General features: G+C 47.0%; 1 protein-coding gene across 2 annotated transcripts in view; it reads right to left on the bottom strand.

Annotated features, from left to right (window-relative positions):
* Mbp (myelin basic protein) overlaps positions 1 to 24,044 on the bottom strand; it is a 111,900-nt gene that overhangs the window by 68,891 nt on the left and 18,965 nt on the right. For both annotated transcript variants that reach the window (XM_028768942.1, XM_028768941.1), the window contains exon 2: positions 17,721 to 17,796. In XM_028768942.1, the coding sequence (XP_028624775.1) occupies positions 17,721 to 17,771 (51 nt within the window). In that variant the 5' untranslated portion in view covers positions 17,772 to 17,796. The remainder of the gene's footprint in view (positions 1 to 17,720; positions 17,797 to 24,044) is intronic.

The following is a 24,044-nucleotide window of genomic DNA, read 5'->3' as shown; positions in this document are numbered from 1 at the left end:
AAAGCACACTTAGTCATGAAGAAACATGGTGGTGACACAGACAAAAGCCAGGACACAGGAAAGACATAGGGGCCACCTAGAGCCAGGAAAGGCAGGGAGACACCCACTCTGATCTTTCGGAATATGGGAGAAGCTCCTTAACACTTCAATAACATCAAAGCCTGGCTGTGTAGGTCTCTGATTTATGTGACTGTTGCTGAAGCCAACCTCAGACAAATGTTGGCGCACACACAGCCAAAGATGGCGGAGGAAAGAAAGAGGTGACTTCAGTGCTAAGGAATTTCTAGGATTCTAACTTATCAGGAGCCAGTAATCCATCTCATCTTCTCTGAGAAAAACGTAAAAGAGAAACTCCAACAGCCTTTGACCCTCAAATGCCAGGGAACAGCTTCTCACGGGCTGAGAGAGCCTTGCATGAGGCCTGGAAAAAAGAGGCCTAGGTGCTTCAAGCTTCATCCCACTCCGTCTTCTTTGTCCTCCTCAGACCTGCTGCACATGGTGGGCCTTCTTGAGACCCCAGACTGGAGCTACCAAGACAGATTTAGGCTGAATACAGTGGAGGAATCCTGGTGTGACTCGGGACCAGGTGTGGGAAGCTATCCTTATCACATCATTGCCATTAACAAGTCTGTGCGCATGCGCTGGAAGGTTTTCCCGCCTTTATTAATCTGACAGTTGGAACACGTCATGTGGCCTGAGGCAACAGGAGCCCATCAGAGACTGCCACGTCCCAGGCGAGCTTAGCTCTCTATATAAGGGAAGGGTTTTAGGCCCTTGGGGTCCCTCCTCGTTTGTGAAGCTTATGCTCTCCCTCTCAAGATGCATTAAAGCTTATACTGCAGAAGGATCCTGAGTGTGCCGCGTCTTTCCTGCTGGCGGGAGGTTGCGCGGGACAACCAGGTACCTAGTGATGTGCTCCCAAGTAATCAGTCCAGGTACCTGGGTGACACGCCATCCCAGGAGTGTCACTTGCCATTCAGTCCTTCTTCTAGTGGACATAGACATTAGCATACTATGCAGGTGTGCATGTAGGCACACATGCCTGTGCACATACATTCACAATCCAGTCACCAACAGCGACTCTAGCTCTACTCACTCACAAGCAGCTGGTTGTTTACCTGGCATTTCTGGAGGATTAATGGCCTGGTGGTGACAAGCACCCGAGATTCGAATGGTCAGAAGATATGTTAATAGGGATTGTATAAAGTTCTGGAAGGTAGCAGAAGAGGCTCTGGAAGAGGGAGATGTTACAAGACCACTTAGGAGAACAGAGGTGTCAAGACGCGTCACAGAGCACACGACAGAACCAGTTGTGTGTTAAACTCTGAACCATGGCCACAGAAATCTCAGAAAGCACACGTAAGAATGGAGTTTGAGAGTTTTGAATCCCTTAAAACCCAATGGGTCAATAAGGAACAGGTTATAGACAGAAGTTAAGCCCTCGCCTGTCATCTAGGATGCCCAAGACCTTGGCTACCCTGAAGCATCTATGTCTAATACCTAAGACCCAAAGCAACAGCTAGCATTCAAGTCAGGGGTGTTCACTCAGAGACCCTGGTGTCTGAACAGAGGACCACACACCTGCAGCCGGCAGACAAGCTTAGCTTGGATATGTGACTTGGCAAAGCCATGTCAGAGAGAAACAGTTGGAGGGCTGGAAATGCAGCTCAGTTGGTAGAGTGATTGTCTCCCATGCATGAAGCCCTGTGTTTGATCCACAGCCCCACACAGACAGTGCGTGGTGGTACATATGTGTAATCTCGGACTGAGGAGGTAAAGGCAAAAGGGTCAAAACTTTAATGATTAAATATGCAGCGAGTTCAGGGCTGCATGACATCCTCTGTAAACAATGTACAAACAGACATGAGTGTCTTAAAAATTTTTTTTTTCAGGGGGACAGGGAGGAGAATAAACATTAAAGTATAAGAAGACTATTTGCCAGAACTTATGAGCCTTGTACCCCTCCTCTCTACATCTGGGATAAGGGGGATGTGGATGCTGTCCTCTGGCAAGTATTTCTAAGCAGGGACCATCTGCTAGCCCTGGGTAAAGAGGGCGTAGCACTCATTCCTCTTTCCCTCTCCTTCTGTCTAGAATGTTCTGCTTGTCAGATCCTGTTATCTCTACTCCAGTGGTCACTTGCTACCTCGACTGGAGCTGGGGTGGGCTGTAGCCCTCAAGCACACACCTCTTCTCAGACCTCTTGGCTCATGGTCTTCCCTGTGGCTGAGAGCTAGGGACTCTGACATGTGCTCAGCCACAGGGCTGTGGAACCTGGGCTGTGCCAGGGCACCCTGCCATGATCTTCCCAGAAAGGCAACTCTGTGAGTCTACAGGTGAGTCAGAGGCCCAGGGCCATCGCTGAAACCTGCAGAGCTACAGATTTGGAACCCAATGCCTGAGGAGGGCACATACTATGCAGCCCTGGAAAAAACCTGCCATTCCTGACTCTCAGTCCAGGCTTCAGTGGGGGAATCAGCCGAGAGGTGTCCAAAGTGACCAGGCAAGACATCACAGACAAATGACAATGACCTAGTGCTCAGCTGAGAAGAGATGTCATCAAAGAGCTGCTACCCTGGGGCTCTCAGGTTGAAGGGCAGCTGAGCTGCTATGGGTAAATCTATGACAAGGTCTAGGACTGGAGGTATCAGTAATGATGACACAGCAGGGCAGGCAGGCTAAGGCCACATTCTTATCCACTGGGGTGAACACACTTTAGTGTCACTATCAGTGTCTGGGATCGGAGACCTGAAAGCTGAGCCCTCGCTCACTTCCGACACAGAGGCCCAGTGGAGTGTGGCCTTTCTTCCCCTCTGCCTTTCTCGAAGGCACCTCTGGGCCTCAGCTGCTCAAGATTCCAGAAGGAAGCAGCTCCTTGAGCCCCATCTGACACAGACTGGGTGCAGCACCTCCCACAGCATACTTGGTGGGGTATTATGTGATGGAAAGACTCCGGTATATTTTAAAATTTAAAGCTGGTGACAATGTGGCTGGAATCATTAAAGTGCTGAAGAATCAGCACAAGAAAAGGTCCTGTGTGTGCTAGTCAAAAACTACAAAAAAGTTTGAATGTATTATTGTTCACCCCCACTTCCTTCTTTCTTGACAGGGTCCCATGTATTCCAGGCTGTCTTCAAATACCATATATAGCTGAGGATAACCTGGAACTCTTGCTCCTCGAAGATCCACAAAATGCCAACATTCCAAGCCTGTGCCACCAGACCAGACTTTATTTTCTCTAGAGCAGATTCTGTTCTTAGTCTGGCTCTACTTGGAGTTAGGGTGAATAACGAGGTACTGGCTAGGTAGTGGCTAGTGAGTAGGCTCTGACAACAGGATTTGATTTCTGGATTTCAGGATGGAAGGGGAGGCCTGCATCCTGAAAAATTTCCCTCTGACTTCCACTTGTATGTCATGGCACATGGTACCCTCAAACACACACACACACACACACACACACACACACACAGAGAGAGAGAGAGAGAGAGAGAGAGAGAGAGAGAGAGAGAGAGAAACACTCACACACATGCATATACACACAAACACACACGCATATACTTATACACATTCATACAAATAAACACACATGCATACATACATTCACACACACACACACACACACACACACACACACATTCACACCATACCATTCCATATTACACAAGAAAGTAAAAGAAAATGCATATACTGGGAAAACTACTTGGAAATCTTTTATCTGATGTGCACCGGGTATTTATAGTGTAACAAACTCTCACAGGACAACAACAAACACGAAGTCTAACTTAAAAGACAGAGGGCAGAGGGTGTTTTTCAGAGAAGGTATATAGTGGCCAGTAGACTATAAGAAGATGCTCAGTATTCTTACCTCCCCAGCATGCACAGCAAAGCCACAGTGAGACCCTGTCTCAAACACCAGGAAGGCTGCGAGTGTGTGCTGACACTGCACCCCCAGACCCAGCTGGTGAGCATCCCAGATGGGACCCTCAGAACCAGCCGTGGGCACGTATGATGGGATCCTTAGCTATAAATGGTGCACATGTCAAACGGTACAATCAGCGCCAGCTGTAGGATGTAATATGGGACCCTCAGACCAGTTCTGAGTTATGTCAGATGGTATACCTGCTGGGAAAGTTCTGGCAATTTCTCAGAAAGATAAACACAGGTGAACAATGAATTATATTCTGTAGTACTAGGTGTATTCTTGAGAGTAATGAAACACAAGTCTATTTAAGCACCTGCATGTAAATATCCATGGAAGTATTAGTCATAATAACTTCACAGAGGAAGCATCTCATATACTCATCATGTATATGGGCATATCGTGTGTGTTTGTGTGTACTATGAGCATGTAATTAAAACACAAGATAGCTGAACAATGGAACTTTAGTCAGGAGGGAGAGGGGGGAGGGAAGGAAGAAGGGAGGGAGGGAGAGAAAGAGGATAAGGAGAGAGAAGAGAAAGGGAGGGGGAGGTGGGGAGAGGAGGAGGGAGGAAGGAGGAGGGGAGGGGAGAGGAGGAGGAAGGGAAAGGAGAAGAGGAGGGAGAGAGGGAGGGAGAGGGGGAGGGAAAGGTAGAGGGGGATGGGAGGGGAAAGGAAGGGAGGGGAGAGGAGGAGGGAGGAAGAGAGGAGGAGCAGAGAGGAGGAGTGGAAAGGAGGAGGAGAGGAGAGGGGAAGGAAGGAGGGGAGGGAAAAGAAATGCAGTAAGATACATAAGGCAGCACAGACAAACTTTCAAAATGTTGTGTTTTAGGAAAGAAGCCCCCACACCAAAGGCCACCCAGATGATCCCATCCATGTGACCTACTATAATGGGTAAATACAGAGACAGAGGACCACTGGCTTCTGAGGAATGGGGCAGGGGGACAGGGAGACAGTTGGGTGCAGGTGTGGTTTATCCGAGTCACTGTTATAAAACTCCATGGTGTGATCACCATCACACAGCTGTGGATGTGCCGAAACCACACTGAACATTTTAGAACTACATCTTAGCAAATATGTTAAACACACACACACATGCACACACACACACATGAATGCACACACGAATACACATGTGCACACACATATGCACATACACATGCACAGGCATGTACACACATGCTCGCTCGTGCGCGCGCGCACACACACACACACACCCTATAGAGCTGGAGTACAGCTCACTGATGAGCACTTGTCTAGCATAAGAGGCACCAGGCTCCACCCCCTAGCACTGAAAAACAAAAAGAGATTAGAGGAAAGATGTCCCACACCCATAAAACTGTTTGCAGGTTTGCCTAAAGTGAGAGCTTTGGTGTACTGTGCAAAGCAGTCTGGTCTCACGCAGCTCTGAAGCCACTTTCCTGTGGAAACACCTCCTCAGCTTAGTCCTCTAACATCTCAGCTCTAAAGCACAGCAATCGGGGGATCTCTCTCGGATGTGATTAATGGTGCAGAGAACTTTAAATAATGAATGCAAAGAAATGTGCCGGGGATTTTGTTTAAGCACCGGCTTTGGGAAGTCACAGCAGGATAAACATTACTCAGTGTGGCACTGAAACTGCTTATTGAGGTGTGTTATGCAACTGGACAAACTGGCTTCTATTTTAGGAGCACAGATACCTTGCTGTTTATTCCTGGTTGCTACCGCTACCCGAGCTGTCCCAGTAAGTGGGAAGGATGGACCCTTCAAGGGGGCAGAAGAGAGGGGGATGTATCTGTTCAGCCTGGTGCTGCCAACGACAGTTTAATGCTCAGTGAGTTTCATGAGTACGAAGAGCCTAAGACAACTCATCACTAAGTGACTCGAGTCAGCCTCAGAAAAACAACCACCACACACATCCTCTCTTTTGTGAGTCTTTAATTTTATGTAGATACACAGGATCATACGGATGACATGAGGCAGAAGCAAGACGCTCTAGAAAGTGAAACAGATGAACAGAAGAGGGTTGGTGACACACCAGAGGACAGGGGGCTCAAAGTATTTTATATACTTGTGTGACAATGACCTTATGTAACTCAGAATAGTAATTAACAAAATAAGTTACAGAAGGATATTTATTTAATTAAAAAGTACCCACATTTTAGAAATAGAATAAGGTGACAGAAACTTTTGATCTCTTTTGGAAGGCAAACTCTTAGTTTTGTGTTATACATAACTGTGTTGGTTATCTTCCTATAGAATAGCACTCTATGTTTCTGGGTGGTCCCTTATTTGGCTTTAAGTCAAGTCCTGTCTTTGAGATAAGGCCTATCTCTGCTTTAAAAAACCCAATAGTATATCAGGAGTGTAGATGTCTCCGTGAATATATATGGACCTCCAAAATGCAGAATCTCCCAGGGTTCTTCCCTCTTACTAGACAGGCAGGTCACATGGGCAAACCCAGTACAGTCAAAGTAGGCACCATTGTAAGATATACACAGCTACTGGCTCCTCACTGTTTCTGAACTACCAAATCTTTGGAAAGATGACAATAAAAGCTGCTCAGGAAAGATCAGAAAGATACAGAGAGAATGTAACAATGCAACAAGTTTAAGACAGGGAGCCAGAGAAACTCCCTGAATTTTGTCATTGAAGCTGCACTCTGCCCCTTTGCCTCAAAGAACCACACCTAGGTTGTGAAATGGATTTTTCCTTTCTGTATCGGTAGCGCATCCTTCAAAGCCATCCCTGTGGTCTTGTGGCCTCAGGGTGAGTCGTGGGGAGTTCTTTAGCTTGCTGGGAGGGCTGGTGTAACACACCCTGCTGGCACCATGTCCACACTATCCAGGGCACAGTCAATCACTAGAGCTTTGCAAAGGATAGACGGTGGGTGGAGAGTATCCTGCACACAGCATGAAGCTGGTGATCACTAAGAACAATTAAGGCCGGCTCCTTACTCACCAGCCATCTGAGAGTGGAGTTCTTTGCAGAAATGCACTCAGAGGAAGGTGCCTGTGCCCCAGATATCTCTTGGTTTGCATGTGGTGATAAAAATCAAACCACAATGTGGTTACCAGTAGATCCAAGTTATAAAGGTATTATGAAAAACCTTCTAGAGCTTTCTACTTCTGCACACAGGTCACATGACGACCCAGGAAGCTCGCACATGGGTTTTTCTGAGCTAGTCGTGAAGTGAGGCTTTTAAGCACTAAGAAGAGCAGGACTTTAAACACTTGGTTCCGTCCATGTGGTTTGACCCTAGGTGCTGCATGCATGCCCTGGAGCTGTCTTGTAAACGTTGGGGTGTTGACTTCCGGGAGGGCGGGGTCTGGGCTGTCCCTCCTCAGAGTGGTGAGACAATGTAGATTCCAGCATGGAAGCAGAAAATCTCATGTGTGGAAGGCCTTGTCAAAGGCAGCGCCCTCTCCTGAGAGCCTTCCAGCCCTATGCCGTATTTCCTTTTGAAACACGCCAAATAATCTACCTCAAAAGCATCGAACTTGACCTCCCACATGAAAAACTTAAATATAAACGCTCTCTAGTCACTGTGGCCTTTTGCTAATTACAGCAAACAAATGCAGTCATGGCTGATGCAAGTAAACGGCAGAGGGTAAAAGCACACCCTGCGGCCACGACAAGACCTTCTGGTGGAGGAGAGGCAGGATGAGGAACAGCACCTGCCTATACCACTGAGTGTGTGAGAGGATCCTCAGCCTGTGAGGGGTGGACGCGCCTGGAAGCCTACTCTGTGCTCTGAACCCCCTTCCATTTCTCTGTCATCGCTTCCCACCCTGGGATGAACCCAGAGAGAGGCCACTGTGTTTTATATTATGGAGTGCCCCTACCCAGTGTAGCTCGAGGGCCCACAGCACAGGGCAAAGTCCAGGTAGCAAGCAACAAGAAGCTTTTGGGACCAGAGCTCAACTCCAGGCGATGGGGGTGAGGGATCTCAGGGTAGCTCTTTTCCCTCCTCCTGGGGATTGTCAGAGAGGAAACGGCCTCTGAACACTTCCTAACACGGCTTTACCCTGCCTCCATTCACCTGCAAGGTTCTCGGTCATGTGCCTTAGTACAGTTATGAGCTGGTACAGGGTGAACAATCTATGTGCGAGGCTGTATCACCACAGGCTGTTTGCACAGTTGGGGCCTGCCTTGTTTATTTACTGAGGTGTGTTTGGTTGCTTAGGGCTTATGGAGCATAATTAGGAGACATTAAATAATAAGGATGCTGTTCCAAGTTTCCGAGGCAGAAGCACAAAGGTGAACTTTCTCCACAACTCTCCGATGATCACATCTTCAAAGTTTGATTCTTAGATTAACAAAGGCATCAAGTTGCAATAGGGAGGTGTGTTTGAACCATCCAGATGCAGAGCTGCGAACTGGGTACAAGAAGCCTTTCTTGCAGTGCACAGTGGGAGAGAGTCAGCAACGTAGCACACACATATACACATAGCATACATACATAACGTTCATGTCTGCATACACATGCACATACAGCATACACATACACACACATATACATGCGGCATGTACATATACAACACATAGCACATATCACACACTCTTGAAGTTCAGATCACTCACACAGGCAGACACAGGCTCCACATGCAAGCACATACATTCACACCATCACACACGTCCACAATGCATGCGACTTCTCACCCCTCCATTACATGTACATATTTACAAAGGAGAGACCTTTTTCCTCAAGTGTATTCTGTCATATTAAAACTCTTGCTTGTGAAGCTGGGAAGATAATGGCTCAGGAGTTGAGGATGCACTCTGCTCTTGTAAAGGACCAAAGTTCAGTTCCCAGCCCCTACATCAGGTGGCTCATAACTGCCTGTAACTCCAGCTCCAGGGATCCAAGACCTCTGACCTCTGTGGCACCTGCAGTCATGTACTCACATGAACACACACACACACACATACACACACACTTAAAAATAATAAAAATCATCTTTAAAAAGTCCCTCTTGTTTCCAAATGTAAAGCTTACAAAACATTGCTGAGGACAGACATCATCTTATGAAGGACACGTTCTACACTTCCAGAGTCTGAAACCAACACAGCCTCAAAGATCCAGTCACCCGCGGCATTTCTGGACTTTCCTGGCATGGGACAAAAAGTGGTGGCCCAGTGAGGTTCACAAGCAAGGGGACAGGGGAGCAGGACAATTGCCATAGAAACAGCTTGCATTCAGCCACACCCTTCTGATCCTGTGACATTTGATAGGGACGATGCAAATGCTGCCATGACAGAAGGGCAAGCCCCGCCCACCTTCCTGAACTGGCATGGTCGCACTTTGTGGGAAGTCACCAAGAAGTCTAAATGGACGCCTGCTCTGTCTTTCTTTCATTCCTGCTGTCAATCAGGTGTGAACCCAAGTTTAAACGGGTAATGATTTTACGTAAATCCCTCACAAGCGTAACGCTCTCTGCCTCCATTACCCTGCTTCATAAGGCACCAGATATCCTGCTCTGTCTGCATGGGGCGTTCCATCTCTGATGACTGTTGTATTTCTGGCATCTGTCCCTACCTCTTATCGGAGCTCCTGCCAGTGAGCATGGGGAACCCTCAGAGCTTTAGGTCCTGGGTTCTCAGATATCAGCTACATTCTTCTGTACTCCAAGGCTCCTCAGTGTGCAGATCTGGGAGGGCACAGAGGAGGCTGGAGCACATCGTGCTGTTTCTGCTTTACACTGCTGCTAAGTCTATGTAATTCACACTTAACAGCTAGTGCCAAACAGACCATTTATAGTTAGCAACTGTTGTGTCCTAGAAGTTTTGTAACAGGTGCTTACAAATTGTGTCACAGTTTCTAATAATAATAATAATAATAACCACTCTATCATGTCAATTAGCCAATAAATTAATGAAAACCAATCCTAGACCAACCAATTAGCCAACTAACCAGTCAACCAAAACAAAACAAGTCAGCTTATGAGCCAAGTAGCCAAAGAAATAAAACGAATCAACTACCCAAAACCAACCAACAAATCAACCAACCAACCAACCAACCAAACAAACAAACAAAACCAACAACATTATCAGCTAGACCAGAGCAGCCAGACAGCCAGAGAGCCAGACAAATCCTATACAATGTGGGTGAAAGAACAGATGTTATCTTTCTTGGGCTCTGAGTGCGCTGGGGTTTTCTCAGCCTTCAACCCTCTAAGGCCCCAGGCCTAAGCTGGAGTTCAGAACTCTTCTGAAGTTTATTGTCATCCCAAGATTCACAATCTGACTCTGCTGATGAGCATCAAGTCCACAGGTGAATTCAGAGAGAAAGTTATGAAGAGACCCAGAGATTCCACAGCCAGTTGGAGACAATGGCTGCAGTTGGGTCCAGAACCTGAGAGGATTGAAGCCTGGGGCTGTGTTTCTAGACTGTGTGTTTGGGCTGCTGGCTTCTCACTGTGCTGGAGAGAGCTTCTTAACCAGCAGCAACCTTCTAACCTGCAACAGCAGCATCTTCGCGGTTCAGGTGTAGAGGCCCTGAGTACACTGGTTAATCACACAGTCTGTTGTTAATAATTACACTTCCTTAGCTGAGACCTGTGGCCACCCTTGCTTTACAAAGGCGTCTGTGTTTCCCAGTTGTCAGGTAGAACACCTGCCACGAACACCAGAGTTTATCCTGTGGTCACTCTTTGAACACGAAACTGTGGGAAAGCCTTTTGCTCTGAATTCACTACAGAGGAAAATCGTTTGTGACTCAACACACTCAACAACCTTTCCACCAAGAAGCTTGTGGGCACTGCCTGGCATGTCCACGTGTATGCCACCAAGCTCCTAAGCTCTCATCCAGCCTGTGGTAATTGGGAATTGCCTGAGTCATCAAAACACAGTGTTTATGTGACTTGCCTAAAAGATGGAGATTCCACATACATGGGTCTAACCTTGCCTACAGAGTGGCTTGATCCCTGTCTTACCTACACAGTGGATAACCCCCACCCACACACTGCTGTCAAACCAGAAAGGTAAAATTCCCCAGAGAATTTGGTGTCCACCAAACACAGATTTCTCACCCTGCTGTGGGTATCTTCAGGTGTGTGTGTGTGGAGCGTCTGGGCACTTCCTGCCCCTGTTCTGTGATATGGGAAGAGTGAGGGTGTAAGCAGAAAAGAAGAGCAGAGCCTGGAAGTTCTGTCCCCTTTCCCAGTGTCTTCTGGGCACTGATGACAGAGAGTTCCTGTCCTCCTCACACTGTGTCTTATAGTGTCACCCATAGTCACCTAACAGGGCGTGGTGTGACACAGCACCTCCTGGAACACTCCAGACAGCTTGGCTATAGTGTTTGGTTGGCCATTCAGCAAGCTGTACATAGACATCAGTATGACCTGGGGATTCTGGTCTGTTCCTCAGCAGGACAACAGCATGGCTGCTCTGCTTGAACTGAGTGTGTGTGGTGAGGAGAGCAGGCTTGGCAGAGCAGGGTGAGCCAAGTTGGTTAGAGTCTAGCTGCTTCTTGTTCCTGAGGCGAGTGTGAGGGAAGGAACACAGCTTACTGAAAAGCTATAGATCTGGCAGTGCTTACTCTGAACAGCGTGAAGCTCCATGCAGAGTGGCCTCGGGGAGCACACTCCTCACAGCTGGGCTGCCAGCGTTCTCATGGAAACAGATTTTCCCTGTCAGAGTGAAACACTGTTTTATCTCAGTTTAAAGCTTTCTGTTGCTTCGACATCTCTGCCTATATTTGCAAACTAAGTGTCTCATTTCTCAGAATGTCTCTTTAATATCAGTCTCAATGAGAGCCAGCCAGGCTGTGACAATGATTAAATTATGCAGATTATCTGCCAAAGGTGGGGTTAACCCAGGGGAAAGACCAAAAACTTCTTTGACTGAAAGCCAATGTGAGAGAATTCTAATGTCCAACAAAAGTTCCAGAACAGCTAGAAACCCAGTCTTTCATGTGGGTGGGAAGGGAGGCTACAAAGAAGGCTGAGGGTGAACCCAGAGGCTAGAATGATTCCAGAACTTTCCAGTGACTTCTCCTCACCAATAGAGCAAAGCTGGTGAACTGTTGAGCTGGGCAAGAATACTCTGAACTCTGATAATGGTGTTATTGACTTTGGAGGGTTATGCTTAATGTGGCTAAGCATCAGGCTCCTCCCTTGAAGGCAGAGATGGCTGGAGGGTCGCATGCCTGGTCCATGGCCACTTTCTCACACCCCCTTCACCTACTGACTGTCTCTAGTGATGAGTCTGCCCTCTGCACTTCACAGGGTGACCCCTCTTCTCTGTAAGATGCTGGTCTGGGACAGGCTATAAGGAGCAATGGCTCTCATGTCTCCATGCCCCTGGGGAAGCAGCTGATCCTTGGGATATTCTTCAGGCTGTCTCCTCAGCAGCATGTGCTAAGGGATAAGTGCTTCCTCTATCTGGCACTATGGAAAAAATGGAGACTCCAGGGAGTGTGAAGAAGCTAGTCACCTTAATAATACCAATTCTTAAAATCGACCCAGGTTCCTAGCATCCTCTATGAGAAGTGTCATAATGAACAATAGAGTCAGGATCCTTAAGGACATGGTATCTCCCTGTCTAGGAAGCTGGTATTGGGGAGATGTTAGTTGAATCACAGACCCCATGGCCTCCAGCACTCTGAAGAGGTTTGTGGGGAAGGATGCTATGGTGAGCACTCTCCTCTTTTCTTCTCTCCTCTTCTCCTCCTTTCCTTTTTCTTCCTTTTTCCTTTCTCCCTTCCTTTCTTTTTCTTCTCCTTCTCCTCTTCTATCTCCTCTTCCTCTTCCTCCTCCTCCTCCCTTCCTTCCTCCTCCTTCTTCTCTTCTCCCCACCCTCAATATTTTAATACACTTGGCCCAGACCCAGAAAGTTCTGATCTCTGTCCAATCCTCAAAGGTGTCACATCTCTCCTCTAAGATCCGAGGCTCCTTTGGGCTTGCTCTGTGGTCCTGCTCTGCAGCATTAGTCTAGTTTGCCTTCTGTTGATGTGATAGAACATTCTGGCCATATTGCAAGGGGGAGGAGAGAACAGTTTGTCTCAGATTGACTTCCAGGTGACAACCCATGACTGCTGGAATTCAGAGAAGGAAATCATGAAGAATCTGAAGCAGAACCATGGAGAAATGCTATTTACTAGATTGCTTGCTAGTTTGTGTACACCTAGCTTTGCTATACAGCATAGGATCATTTACCTATGGATGGTGCTGCCCACAGTGGACTAGGTCCTCCAGCATCACTCATTAGTCAAGACAATCTCTCACAGCCGTATCTGATCAAGGCAATTTCTCAGCTGAGGTTCCCTCTCCTTAGGTGATTCTCTGGCCTGCCAACTTGAGGATAAGAGCTAAGCAGCACCAGTACCATCTTGTATTCCTGTTATGCCTCTGAATGTAGCAGACCTCACTGGACCTTGTTAGGGAGTAAGGACCTCCATGTCACTGTTCTTCCATTCAGAGCATAACTTCATGTTTCCGACATGGCTGTGGCCCAATGCCATCTAAGCAGCTGGTGACATGAGCTGGGATTTTCATCTGAGTGCAGCAGTGTCGAGCACTCCCTGAGTGTTTAAGAAGACACTGTGGGTGCATCAAAGAATGCATGAGTGAACCAATCCAAACTCACAGTAGATATATGGACTTTGAAGGAATGTAGCCACTTAGGAATTACAAGTTCCATGTCTAGCCAGAGGATATCAAGAAGATAAAACATCGGAGCCTGCAGGCCTTGTGGGTTAGCCCAGTTCTTGAGGAGTCTTGTATGGTAGAGCCTGCACTGTGGTGGAGTCTTTCTGAAGACAGACAGGATGATAAAGTGGGCTGTGCTGTGGCATCTGTCTAACGGGAGGAATCGATAGCTTCTCAGGTGAAGGCTCAGATGCTGAAGTCAAGTGTCAAGCTAGGCCTAGAGAGTTCTCTTCGCTAATCTCTCTACCACCCAGTGGTTACCAGAGCTTATCAAATAGTACATATGTTGAAAACTGAATTGCCTATTCCCAAATCCATCCACTGAAACATTAACTCCCAGCACCTCAGAAAATAACTATTTAAAGATGGGCTCTTCAAAGAGCAAATTCAGTTAGGCTTTAGCACTTAGTGTAGGCTCTGCTTAAGTACAAGAAGGGGAAGTTAGACTTAGCTACATACAGGGAACCATGGGAGGACACATGGACAAGATGCAGCCTACAGAACCTGACAGGACAGGAGACTGATGAGAATAAAAATGGTCTCCAAGGGTTAGGCTTCTCTATGTATTGAGTTTCAGCATGGTCACCTCTGGTGGCTGCTTTTAGCTCCTGGAAGCAATTTCTTCCTCTCCACCAGAAGCTTTAATGAGCGTGGCTCTCTGAACTGATACTTGAGTGTATCACCTGAACTACCTAGGACAGTTGAAGTCATTTCTTTCCCTGGTTTTCCAAATTGTGATAGCACAGACGGACACTGGGCATAGAATGGACACATTGGTAGAAATCTGGCAAATTAGTGAGGGACAGCTGTTTATGATCAAGAAGGAGCTTCAGAAGATGGGGACTTCCCTATCTCTGAAAGTAGGAACAGTACTTAGGGGAACTGATACCCAGTCTACAAGACTGCATCATGACTCAGAAGCCCAGACCCCTACCCCCAACTAGTGGCCTGTGTTCCCTTTTGGGATTCCAGTCCCCACCTTTTCAGCTGGATGGCAGGACCTGGATTCCCTAGCAGAGTCTCAGCTAGAGATTGCCAATATCATAGCATGGCACACTTGACCTTCCCCTCACATTTTAGAGGTCTTTCTCAGCAGGAGAAGAAGATGGAGATGAGGTTCTTAGGCTGTGTTTCCCTCTGTGAAAATCTTGCTTGGTAACTCGAGCATGATGCATAGAAAGAAGAGGCCAAGGATGCTTCTTGACCAACAAAGCCTGTAGTGTCAGAAAGAAGGGCTTCCCTGTAACAGAAGAGTGCTAACCAGGCTTTATTTGCCTGGCACCTGAGGGTCTTCTGCAGTGGGTGGGGTGCTCACGCCTTGGAGACAGAATTGAGGGCATCTCTTCTGTTTTGTGGACATTCAGAAAGAAACTGAGAAGACCATCTCCATGCAGCTGTGTGGCTGAATTGTAAGGAGAGGCAGGAAAGGAAGGCTTGTCGGATTGCCCCTGTACCTCAGTGTGGGAGGAGGGGAATTCCTCAAGGGTGAAAGGAGCCTTCAGTTCCCTGGGCCAATCTCAGTTTGTGGCTCCAGATCTGTGGGTGGATAATGAATGGGGGCAAGTTCTCCCTGCAGGGCCCTCCCTAGCCCCAGAGTATAGCTCAGGGCCTTGAAGCAGACGGTATTTTCCTTGGGCTCTCAAGAACAACAAAAACACCCCACGTTTAGTTGGGACAGAGCTCTTACATATGAAAACTATAGTTTTAAAGCTCTGTGGCTTTTAAGTGATCAGAGCTTTAACAGAAAGTTTTCATAGAACGCTGGCCCAAGAAAGGCTTCACAGGCTACCATCTTCCTTTGACAGAAAGAAGCAAATTCAAAGCATCACTATGTTGTTTTACAGTGTCAGACAACAGGAAGGAGACAGTGAGGCTTTTTGAAACTGGGGTTTCAAATCAGTCTTTCTGAGAGGTGGGACGCCTCAGGCTGTGACAGCCTGGCGCTAAGTGAACAGTTTCGATTTTGGTGAGAGTAGATTCTAATCAAGCAGCCTTGGCTAACGCACGTCCCCCACAGTGCATAAACCCGCCAGGGTCCAGCATTACAGACAACCACAGCCACAAAACCATCATCGGCATAATTTAACTGTGTTATAGTAATGAGTCACCTCCACTACACTCAATATCTGCTGGTCATTTGCATATTTATAAACCAGTGGTTGAGAAGCTGGATAATCCTGCTTCACACTTTCAGATGAAGTCCTAGCAGGGAAAGCACAAAGCTTCTTGGCCCCCTGTGGGGGATGAGCAAGAAAGTTGTGTGTGATTGTCTTCCTGGCTGATGTGGAAATTGAATCTCACCCGGAGTCAGACACAGAGGCCTTACTGTTGTTATAAAAGAAATGCCATCCAGGCTGCAGCAAAGGGACAGCGGACTTCTAAAAAGTGCTTCTATGTGAGGGTTACACGTCATCTTTTGTTCATAATGGTAGGCACACTGCTTTATGTTGGACATAAGATGGATGAAAAAGAGTTTGAGCAGGTTCTCTTCCTCTCTGCATTAGGCGGGTAGGATGGGAGTTGGGGATCAGAAAGCTGTTACATTGGGTGTATGTGATAGTTTGGATGTGAATAACCACACCCACAAGGTACAGGCACTGAACACTTGGTCCCCAGTTGGTGGTGCTGTTTGGATAGGGTTAGATGTGGCCTTGCTGGAGGAGATGCTTCACTAGAGGAGACATGTCACTGGGCTTTGAGAATTTAAAGGATCAACACCATTTCCGGTTCATACTCTGCTCCAAGATTGTGGTTCAAGCTGTGAGCTCTCTGCATCCAGCTTCTGCTGACATGCCTGCTGTTGCAGCCACGCTTCCCTACCATGTTGGATTCCTATCCCTCTGGAACCATAACCCAAGTGTAACCTGGCTTCCGTAACTTGCTTTGGTCGTATTGTTTTACCACAATAAAAAAAAAAAAAAACTAAGACTGCATTTCCTTATGATCAAAAATGATTCTTTAGTGATGGAGCGTGGACAAAAATTTAGGCAATAGTACTCTGTGGTCATGTAGGGTCCATGTGAAGATGCTGAGTGTGGATACACTCAGAATATAACAGTAACACCGCTGGGCAGACTCCATCAGGAAAGACCATGCCGAGAACCCACCAGGGAGAGGAAGCTGGTGTGTATAGTTCTGCCTGGAGGGAGAGGGATCTTTCTAATTTATTTATTTATTTATTTGTTTGTTTATTTATTTATTTCCTTGCTCTCTGTGCTTTCCAAACATTCTGTGACAAGCTGTAGAAGGTGTGAGGAAGGGGAAGGACAGAACTGAAAACAAATTACCTACCAGCCTGTGGTTGGGCTGTCATCAACTGGTATGTCATGACAGTGTATAAGGTTTTGAAGGTGGAGGGGACAACCCGAATTCTGGGGAAAACCTGGTTCATGCAAGCGTGAGATATGCGGTAGAGGAAGGAGCCTTGCATATCACAGCTGAGCATCTTCGTGTAGACGGCTGGGGGACTCTGAGAGGTACAGACAGGGCAGAGCAGGACCTTGGGTGGGAACCAGGAGAGACGTTGCGGATTCCATGGAGGAAAGAGCTGGAATCTACCTACATTTCCCACAGCTGACCTCAGAAGTCTGACCGCACCAGGCGGAGGAAACAGGTCACCTACTTGCCACTCTTTGCCCACACCTGAGACTCAGGTTCAGCTTCCCAGCCCAAAGTCAGGGCCTGCCTCTACAGAGCAGGGAGGGGTGCTAATGCAGGGAACGAGGGTTCCTTATGGATTAGGAATGGGGTTCACAACTTCAACAGAGAGGTTAAGTAGATAGCGAGGTTTGGAAATACTATTACAAGTAAGGAATGTTGAACAACTTTCAAAAAGCTTTCAAGAGAACAAAGGGACCCTACAGCCTCTGTTCTCCTGAGAATACTGAGTCCATGATGAGTCCACGGTGAGTCCAGTGGACCACAGGCAGAGCCTCGTCTCCCGCTCTCTTTCTCCCTCCCACTGTGTGCCCCAGCCATCCCACTCCTCCTTCATTTGCTTCCCAGGCCAGGATGTACCCACTGAGAGGCAATCCTCCTGAATAAACAAAAACAATTTCTAATAACAACAGCCAGGACCCAGCCATTCAGATATTGTTCTTGTTAAATCTCCACTTTGTCTTTGGCTGAACTAAGCCCCAGGGCTGGAGGGTTGGCCTCAGCCAAGCCTTACCTTACTGGCCTTCTCAGCAGCTAATTCTCGCTTTCCAGAGTGGTTTCCCATGGTGACCCAATGTGGTGTCCAAGAGCTAAAAGAGAAGAGAAGGTGTCAGCTTTGAAGTCAATGCTTCTGGAGGGCTTTGACCACAGGAAAACCCCATGATCCACAGTGGTCCCTGAGAATTCAAAGTTGCTAACAAATATTGTTCCTGGGCTCTCAGGGAAAAATGTAGAAAACAGAATGACAGCAACTGTCTAACTCTGCTCAGTGACCAAACTTTTGAGTGTATAATCATTTATAAAGATGTCTGCCTACTCAAGATCCCGCTGACCATCAAACACAGAGGCACATACCCAGAGCTCCGGCTCATATTTGAATGGGGGTGGGGATGCAGAGGAGGGTGGGGTGGGGAAGATGAGTGGAGGTGTCAGAAAATGTTCTGTATTATTTTCCTAATGGAAGGTGACAGACAGATGTCCATGCCTCCTCCTGGAGAGGCTGGCCATCATGGGTGGCCAAGGCCAGAGCACTGCTCTTTCTTATACAACTACTCAAAAAATGTGCAGAGTTTGCAGGGAAGATAAAGTTGGATGAAGACAAGCATATCCTCCTCCTTTTCATTCCCTAGCCCCAGTCTTAGCAGCAAACACACACTAGTCTTTTCCAAAAGACGCACAGCGCTGACGAATTTGGCCAAAGCCATTCCCAACAAAGCAAGTTCTGGCCACGGTTAACCAATCCTTCTGTAGAGTGACACCTGTTCAGTCTGTGATCTGATTCTTCCAGGAGATCAGTTTGCGGTCATTTAAAGATGTGGGCACTCAAGAGCTCGCTCCACTGTCAAACCCAGGAAGCGTAACGAAAGGGGTTGTCCAAGTACCTTTGATTTTTAAAGTAGGGACAATGCATGACATAGCACAGCCCCAGTAAAAGGCACATTTTGCTTTTTTAAAACTCTTTTCATGGATGTGAGGAGCCCAACACCTGACGTTCCATCTCCCCCACACCTGGAGCACTTCAGTGACTAGAGAAAACTAAACTGAGTGGTTCGCACACATGTAATCTCAGCACTTGCAATGTGGAGACAGGAGATCTGCAGTTCAAGGCCACCCTCAGCTATTTAGCTAGTTCAAAGCCAGAGAGGGTTAATGGGCCATTTGGATTCTTTTCAAAAGTATAAAACAAAAGAGAAAACCCTGAACCTCTAAAAGAAAAAAAAAGTTGGAAGAGGAAGGGGAGGGGAAAGAAGAAGGGAAGGGGAAAGGGAAGTGAGGAAGAAGAGGGAAACAGAAGATGCTGATGCTGGGCACAGATTTTCCTCTTAGTGGCCGCACAGCCTGGAGTAACTGATATGGAGTCACTAGACTGGGGTTCCAGTCTTCCAGCCTAAAGGTAGCTGTTGTCTGGCTTTTGGGGAAAGAGAGAGAACAGGGTATGCCTTAGATTGGGTTTCTGTTGCTGCGATGAACACCATGGTCATGACCATGCCCATGACCAAGCAAGGGGAGGAAAGAGTTTATTCAGCTCATACTTCCAGATCATAGTCTATCTCTGGAGGAAGTCAGGACAGAAACCCAAGCATGGCTGGAACCTGGAGGCAAGAGGTGATGCAGAGGCCATGGAGGGTGCTGCTTAGCAGCCTGCTTTATCTGGCTTGCTCAGCCTGCTTTCTTAGAGAACCTAGAAATATCAGTCCAGGGATGGTCTCACCTATCATGGGCTGGGCCCTCCCCAATTGATCACTAATTGAGAAAATGCCTTAGAGCTGGATCTCATGGAGGCGTTTCCTCTACGGAGGCTGATTACTGTAGTTTGTGTCAAGTTGACACACAAAACCAGTCAGCACAGGGCAGATTCCCAAACTCTGCAGATTTCACTTGGTTTAACAATGCAGCACCCCCTGTCCTTTAATCCATAAAAACCACAACACAAGCATCCTGATGTGAGTTGTCCGGCTCTCTGACTACATCTTACAGGACAGTTACTAAGAAACGGCCATTCTCCATCTCCCACCTATACAAACCATCTCTGTGGGCCCCTCGGATGCTCGCTCCAATTTATGGGATAAAGCATTGCTCAATGTACAACTGAAAATAGCACCAAGAGCTTTCGATTCTACCACAGGGTGGCAGTCCCCTCTGGGTACAGGACCCCATGGGTGTGGTGGCAATAGCCCTGTGCAAACGGGAAGCCACTTCTGCTTTCTGCTGTGTGGCTAGAAAGGGTGGAGATAGATGGGTTTGCGTGGGGTTTTAAAGGGCTCACTTGAGGCCACTTCAGTGGAAGTAGCCACCATGCTTTGCCTGGCAAATGAAAGATAAGGTCCTGATTGTGACTATGAACGAGGAAGAACAGGGTGACCTCTGTATTTGGTGTCTGTGGTCTGTAAAAGGCAAGACTTCCTGGGCAGGTGATTTCAGCACCCATGGCTGGTTTATCAATGTCTTCTTGATTTAAACTGGTACAACTATTTGGAAACAACCCTGTCAATAAGATTTGGAGGTTTGAGGGCTTGGGGACTTCAAAGGAGTGGAGAGGGAAAAACTATGACAGAATGAGTCTTCCATTTCCTGTGGGTGGACCCAAGCATGGGTGTTATTTGTCCATGGTCAACCTTGAGTCTAGGAATGCATCCTATAATTCTGAACTTTGACCTCTAATTCCATCTTCCAAATCTAGTTCCTTCTTCCAAATGCAAGCCTCCAAGATTTGTCCCAAGTTGAAACTGTGGGGTCACCTATGCATTCTGGACAAAGGGGAACTGGTTTGATCCAGGTCTTGCAAGCTTAGCTGTTCCACCAAGCCGGTGCTTCATCATACTTTGTAGTGAGACTCCATGCTGATACCTGAGGTGACAATTTCCACCAATATTTCAAAATCCCAAAGCAATGCTCATTGTACAATGAGAAATGCCAGACACAACTGCCAGTGTAATAACAAAATCACCAACCAGACTTTTAAATGAACTTAGTTACAGTGAGGAGGTTGAGGCAGACTGAGGCCAGCCTAGGTCTATGTAGGATGTTCCAGGAAATCCAGGGTTACATTGTAAGAACCTCCCTTTAAAATAATGATAATAAATAAAACTAGTTTGACATGAGTAGCCTTCTGTGTATGACATATGAAGAGACAGAAGAAAGGCAAGTGACACAAAGTGACCACAGGTATCCAGGACCTCCTGAGGCTCGCCTTCGGGGACTGTGTCCTTGCTTAGAGTGTGCTAACAAGGAAGATTGCAGGTCCTTTGCTTTCTGGCCCTGGATGACAGACAGTTAGCCTTGTCGAATCCCATAACTGCCTTCAGGCCCTGCTTAGAGACTGGGAACTGGAACCACCAGATGCTGCCACCGAGTGTTGCTGGGAAGAGTGCGCTGTGTCTGAGTCAGCCCGATTTAGGTTCAGTTTTGCACTGAATCTAAGTATTGGAGCAAGCAAGAAAATATACTAGCAACATAGACTCTGCAGGAAGCCTGGTGGTCCCGCAGGCTGCCCCTGGATAAACCTGGTGGTCCCGCAGGCTGCCCCTGGATAAGCCTGGTGGTCCCGCAGGCTGCCCCTGGATAACTAAAGCCGTTCTGGATAAAGCAGAGGACTGGGATAAGGGAGACATTCACGTGCCACGAGACTGTGACATTCTTCTACATTGGTCAGCTTCTCAGACTGCAGGATTTTGGGCAGTCTTGGATAGAGTCTGTCCGAAGACTGTCTGCGATGCGAAGTAGAGCCTGAAACAAACTCTTGGGGATAGTCATCCCGATGTGATAGGAGGCAACCCAATCTTTACTGTGATTTCCATTTCTAATTATGTGCTCCCCAAATTTACTCTGGAGGAGCTAGCTGGAGGGGAGTCCCTGGCCATCTGTAGAAGGCATCAGTGACTCAGGTATCTGGCTCCTCAGTGTTTTCCCAACTGTGTTCTGCAAAGGGCTGAACTTTCTGAAGGGCAAACGGGGACAAGTGAGGCCCTGTCCTGATGGAGCCTTCAGGAGGGTGACATTGGGTGAGACTCTACTCCTTCGAGCCTTAATTTCTTACATGGGTTGAAGTGATCCAAGTTCTTATCCTGCCTTGGGTTGACCAGGAAACCTGGGAGCTGTAGAGGTGGTCAGGCTGGGATCAGGGTAAGGATGTTTGAGGAGTAGATTGTTCCTGTCTGTCCCCAGTGCTCAGGCTTCACCTCCTGGGTAGACTGGTAAGCAGCTGATGAGACACCATCTCCTCTCTACCTTTAACATATTGCTGAGGCTGAGACATGATTTTCTAGCTGCAAGAGCCTCCACTCAAACTGCCAAGGCCAGTGGAAGGGCAAATGGCCGCAATGGCCATGTACTGAGAAGCTGTGGCATTATGTAATGCCATTAGCCAAGACACAAACTCTACAGCCAAGTGAATGAAAGAGCAGAGGAGAGAGCAGTGGGTAAGGTGGGGAAAGAGAGAAAGCAAGAACAACTATACTTCCAAGGGACCTTTGGGTATTACACAAATGTGCATAGGGTGGATCTGAAATAACTCTGGGTGCAATCGATAACCAGCCTGCCTCCATCTTAGGCTTAAAAGCCATCTTATATATAGTAAAGGCAAATTAAGTTCATTCCTGTTAATGATTAAATCTCTGTTTTTTACGGATTCGGCTATACCCCACCTGTAACCTTAACTACAAATGGTTCTGTACTGCCTCTTCCAGGAAACAACAATTATTTCCTTGTTTCAAAAGGTTACTATGATGACCTTTTGTCATGACCACCTTGTTATAGCCAACTTGCTATGCTTCTGTAGCCCCATCTATTTACCTGCCAAATATTCCACTTGGAAGCCCCCTATTCCTGAACTCTAAAACCTCTTATCTTATTCATTTCCAGTGTTATCTCTTGAACCCTGCCTTTAAGGAGAGACAGCCCATATACAACAATAAACAAACTTGCTTTAATCAATTGTCTGCTTTAATGAATTTGCCCATGATTTGGGTTTGTGTTCTTTGTCCTCAAAGCTCTGAGATTGACACGATCATAGTGGCAAAGTGGACTCTATGCAAACCTCACTGAGTCGTATCTGTGAGAGACAGGAGTAGTAGACAGATAGCCAGCAGACTGGCATCCACACCACCTTCCCTTCCTCCCAAAAACTGATCCTGTGAAAGAGTGACCAGAGTTGCTGTCCAGATATCAAATATACAATGGCCAGGAGCTACTCATGTGTATTGCTGTGTCTACTGCTTATCAAAGCTCGTGGCTTAGCATTTGTAGGGTGTACTTGAATGTGCTGAAGGAGGTAGGTGTCTTGTGCGTCACTGGACATAAGTGGCAGCTGTACTATTTCACAGATTTCAAGTGCTTTTGGCGTGAGCTCTTTCTCTCTCTTTCATTAAATGACGTGCTGTTGATTACAAAATGTGTTTTTCATTTTTTTCTGAGTTCATGTTCAAGAAAGTAGTCCCAAAATAGGCGTTTCCATGGAGCCACGGGAATTATTTTTTGCCACAGTATGCTTCATCTCTCACGTTTCCGTAAACCTCTGAAACTGAGACACTTCTTTACAGCAGTAGCCCTTCCAGCCCCTTCCCAGTGCATGGCTCAGGAAGCGATGCTCGGGGGAGTGAGGGAGCAATGATCTCTCTACTTACGTCAGGCTCAAAACTTAGAAATGACTTTTGAGGGTTTTGTGCATCACTGATGGCATAGTGGTGAGGTTGTATAAAGGAAAATGGCTGGTGGGTCTGAGGATTAGCAGGTCCAATTCATCAGATCACTTTTATCTCATTTAATTTAAATTCCTGAGGAATCTGCCTTTCTTCATGCAGATAAAAGGTCAACAAACCATGACTCATGCATCTGAAATGTCTGAATCTGCTTGGCACAAGCCTTTGCCTTGCTTGATTTTCTCACTTTCTCTCTCGCTGTTGTGGTCAAGCTGTGGAGTTGCAATGCAGACGAATATTCAGTCCAGCTCCACAGAAAGGAGTTTCCCCATGTGTGATGCAAAAGAGCGCTCTTAGGATTCCCATGAAAGCTGCTTTTGTGAATGTTTTTCATTCACAAACCCATCCTGGTGCCATCAAGATAGTTCAGTGGATAAATGGCGCTGGCCACCAAGCTGGAGGATGTGAATTCCATCCCTGGGATCCACATTGTAGAAGGGAACTAGTTCCTGAAAGCCATCCTCTGATTGCCACATGTGAACATGCATGCATACATACATACATACATGCACAAAAATAAATCTATATATGGAAAGAGAGACACAGATAGACACACACACACACACACATACACACACACACACACACACACACAGAGAGAGAGAGAGAGAGAGAGAGAGAGAGAGAGAGAGAGAGAGAGA

The sequence above is a fragment of the Grammomys surdaster genome, unplaced genomic scaffold (assembly GCF_004785775.1).
Source record: "Grammomys surdaster isolate TR1022 unplaced genomic scaffold, NIH_TR_1.0 189, whole genome shotgun sequence".
NCBI lineage: Eukaryota > Metazoa > Chordata > Mammalia > Rodentia > Muridae > Grammomys > Grammomys surdaster.
This window is presented reverse-complemented; position numbering and strand designations above follow the sequence as displayed.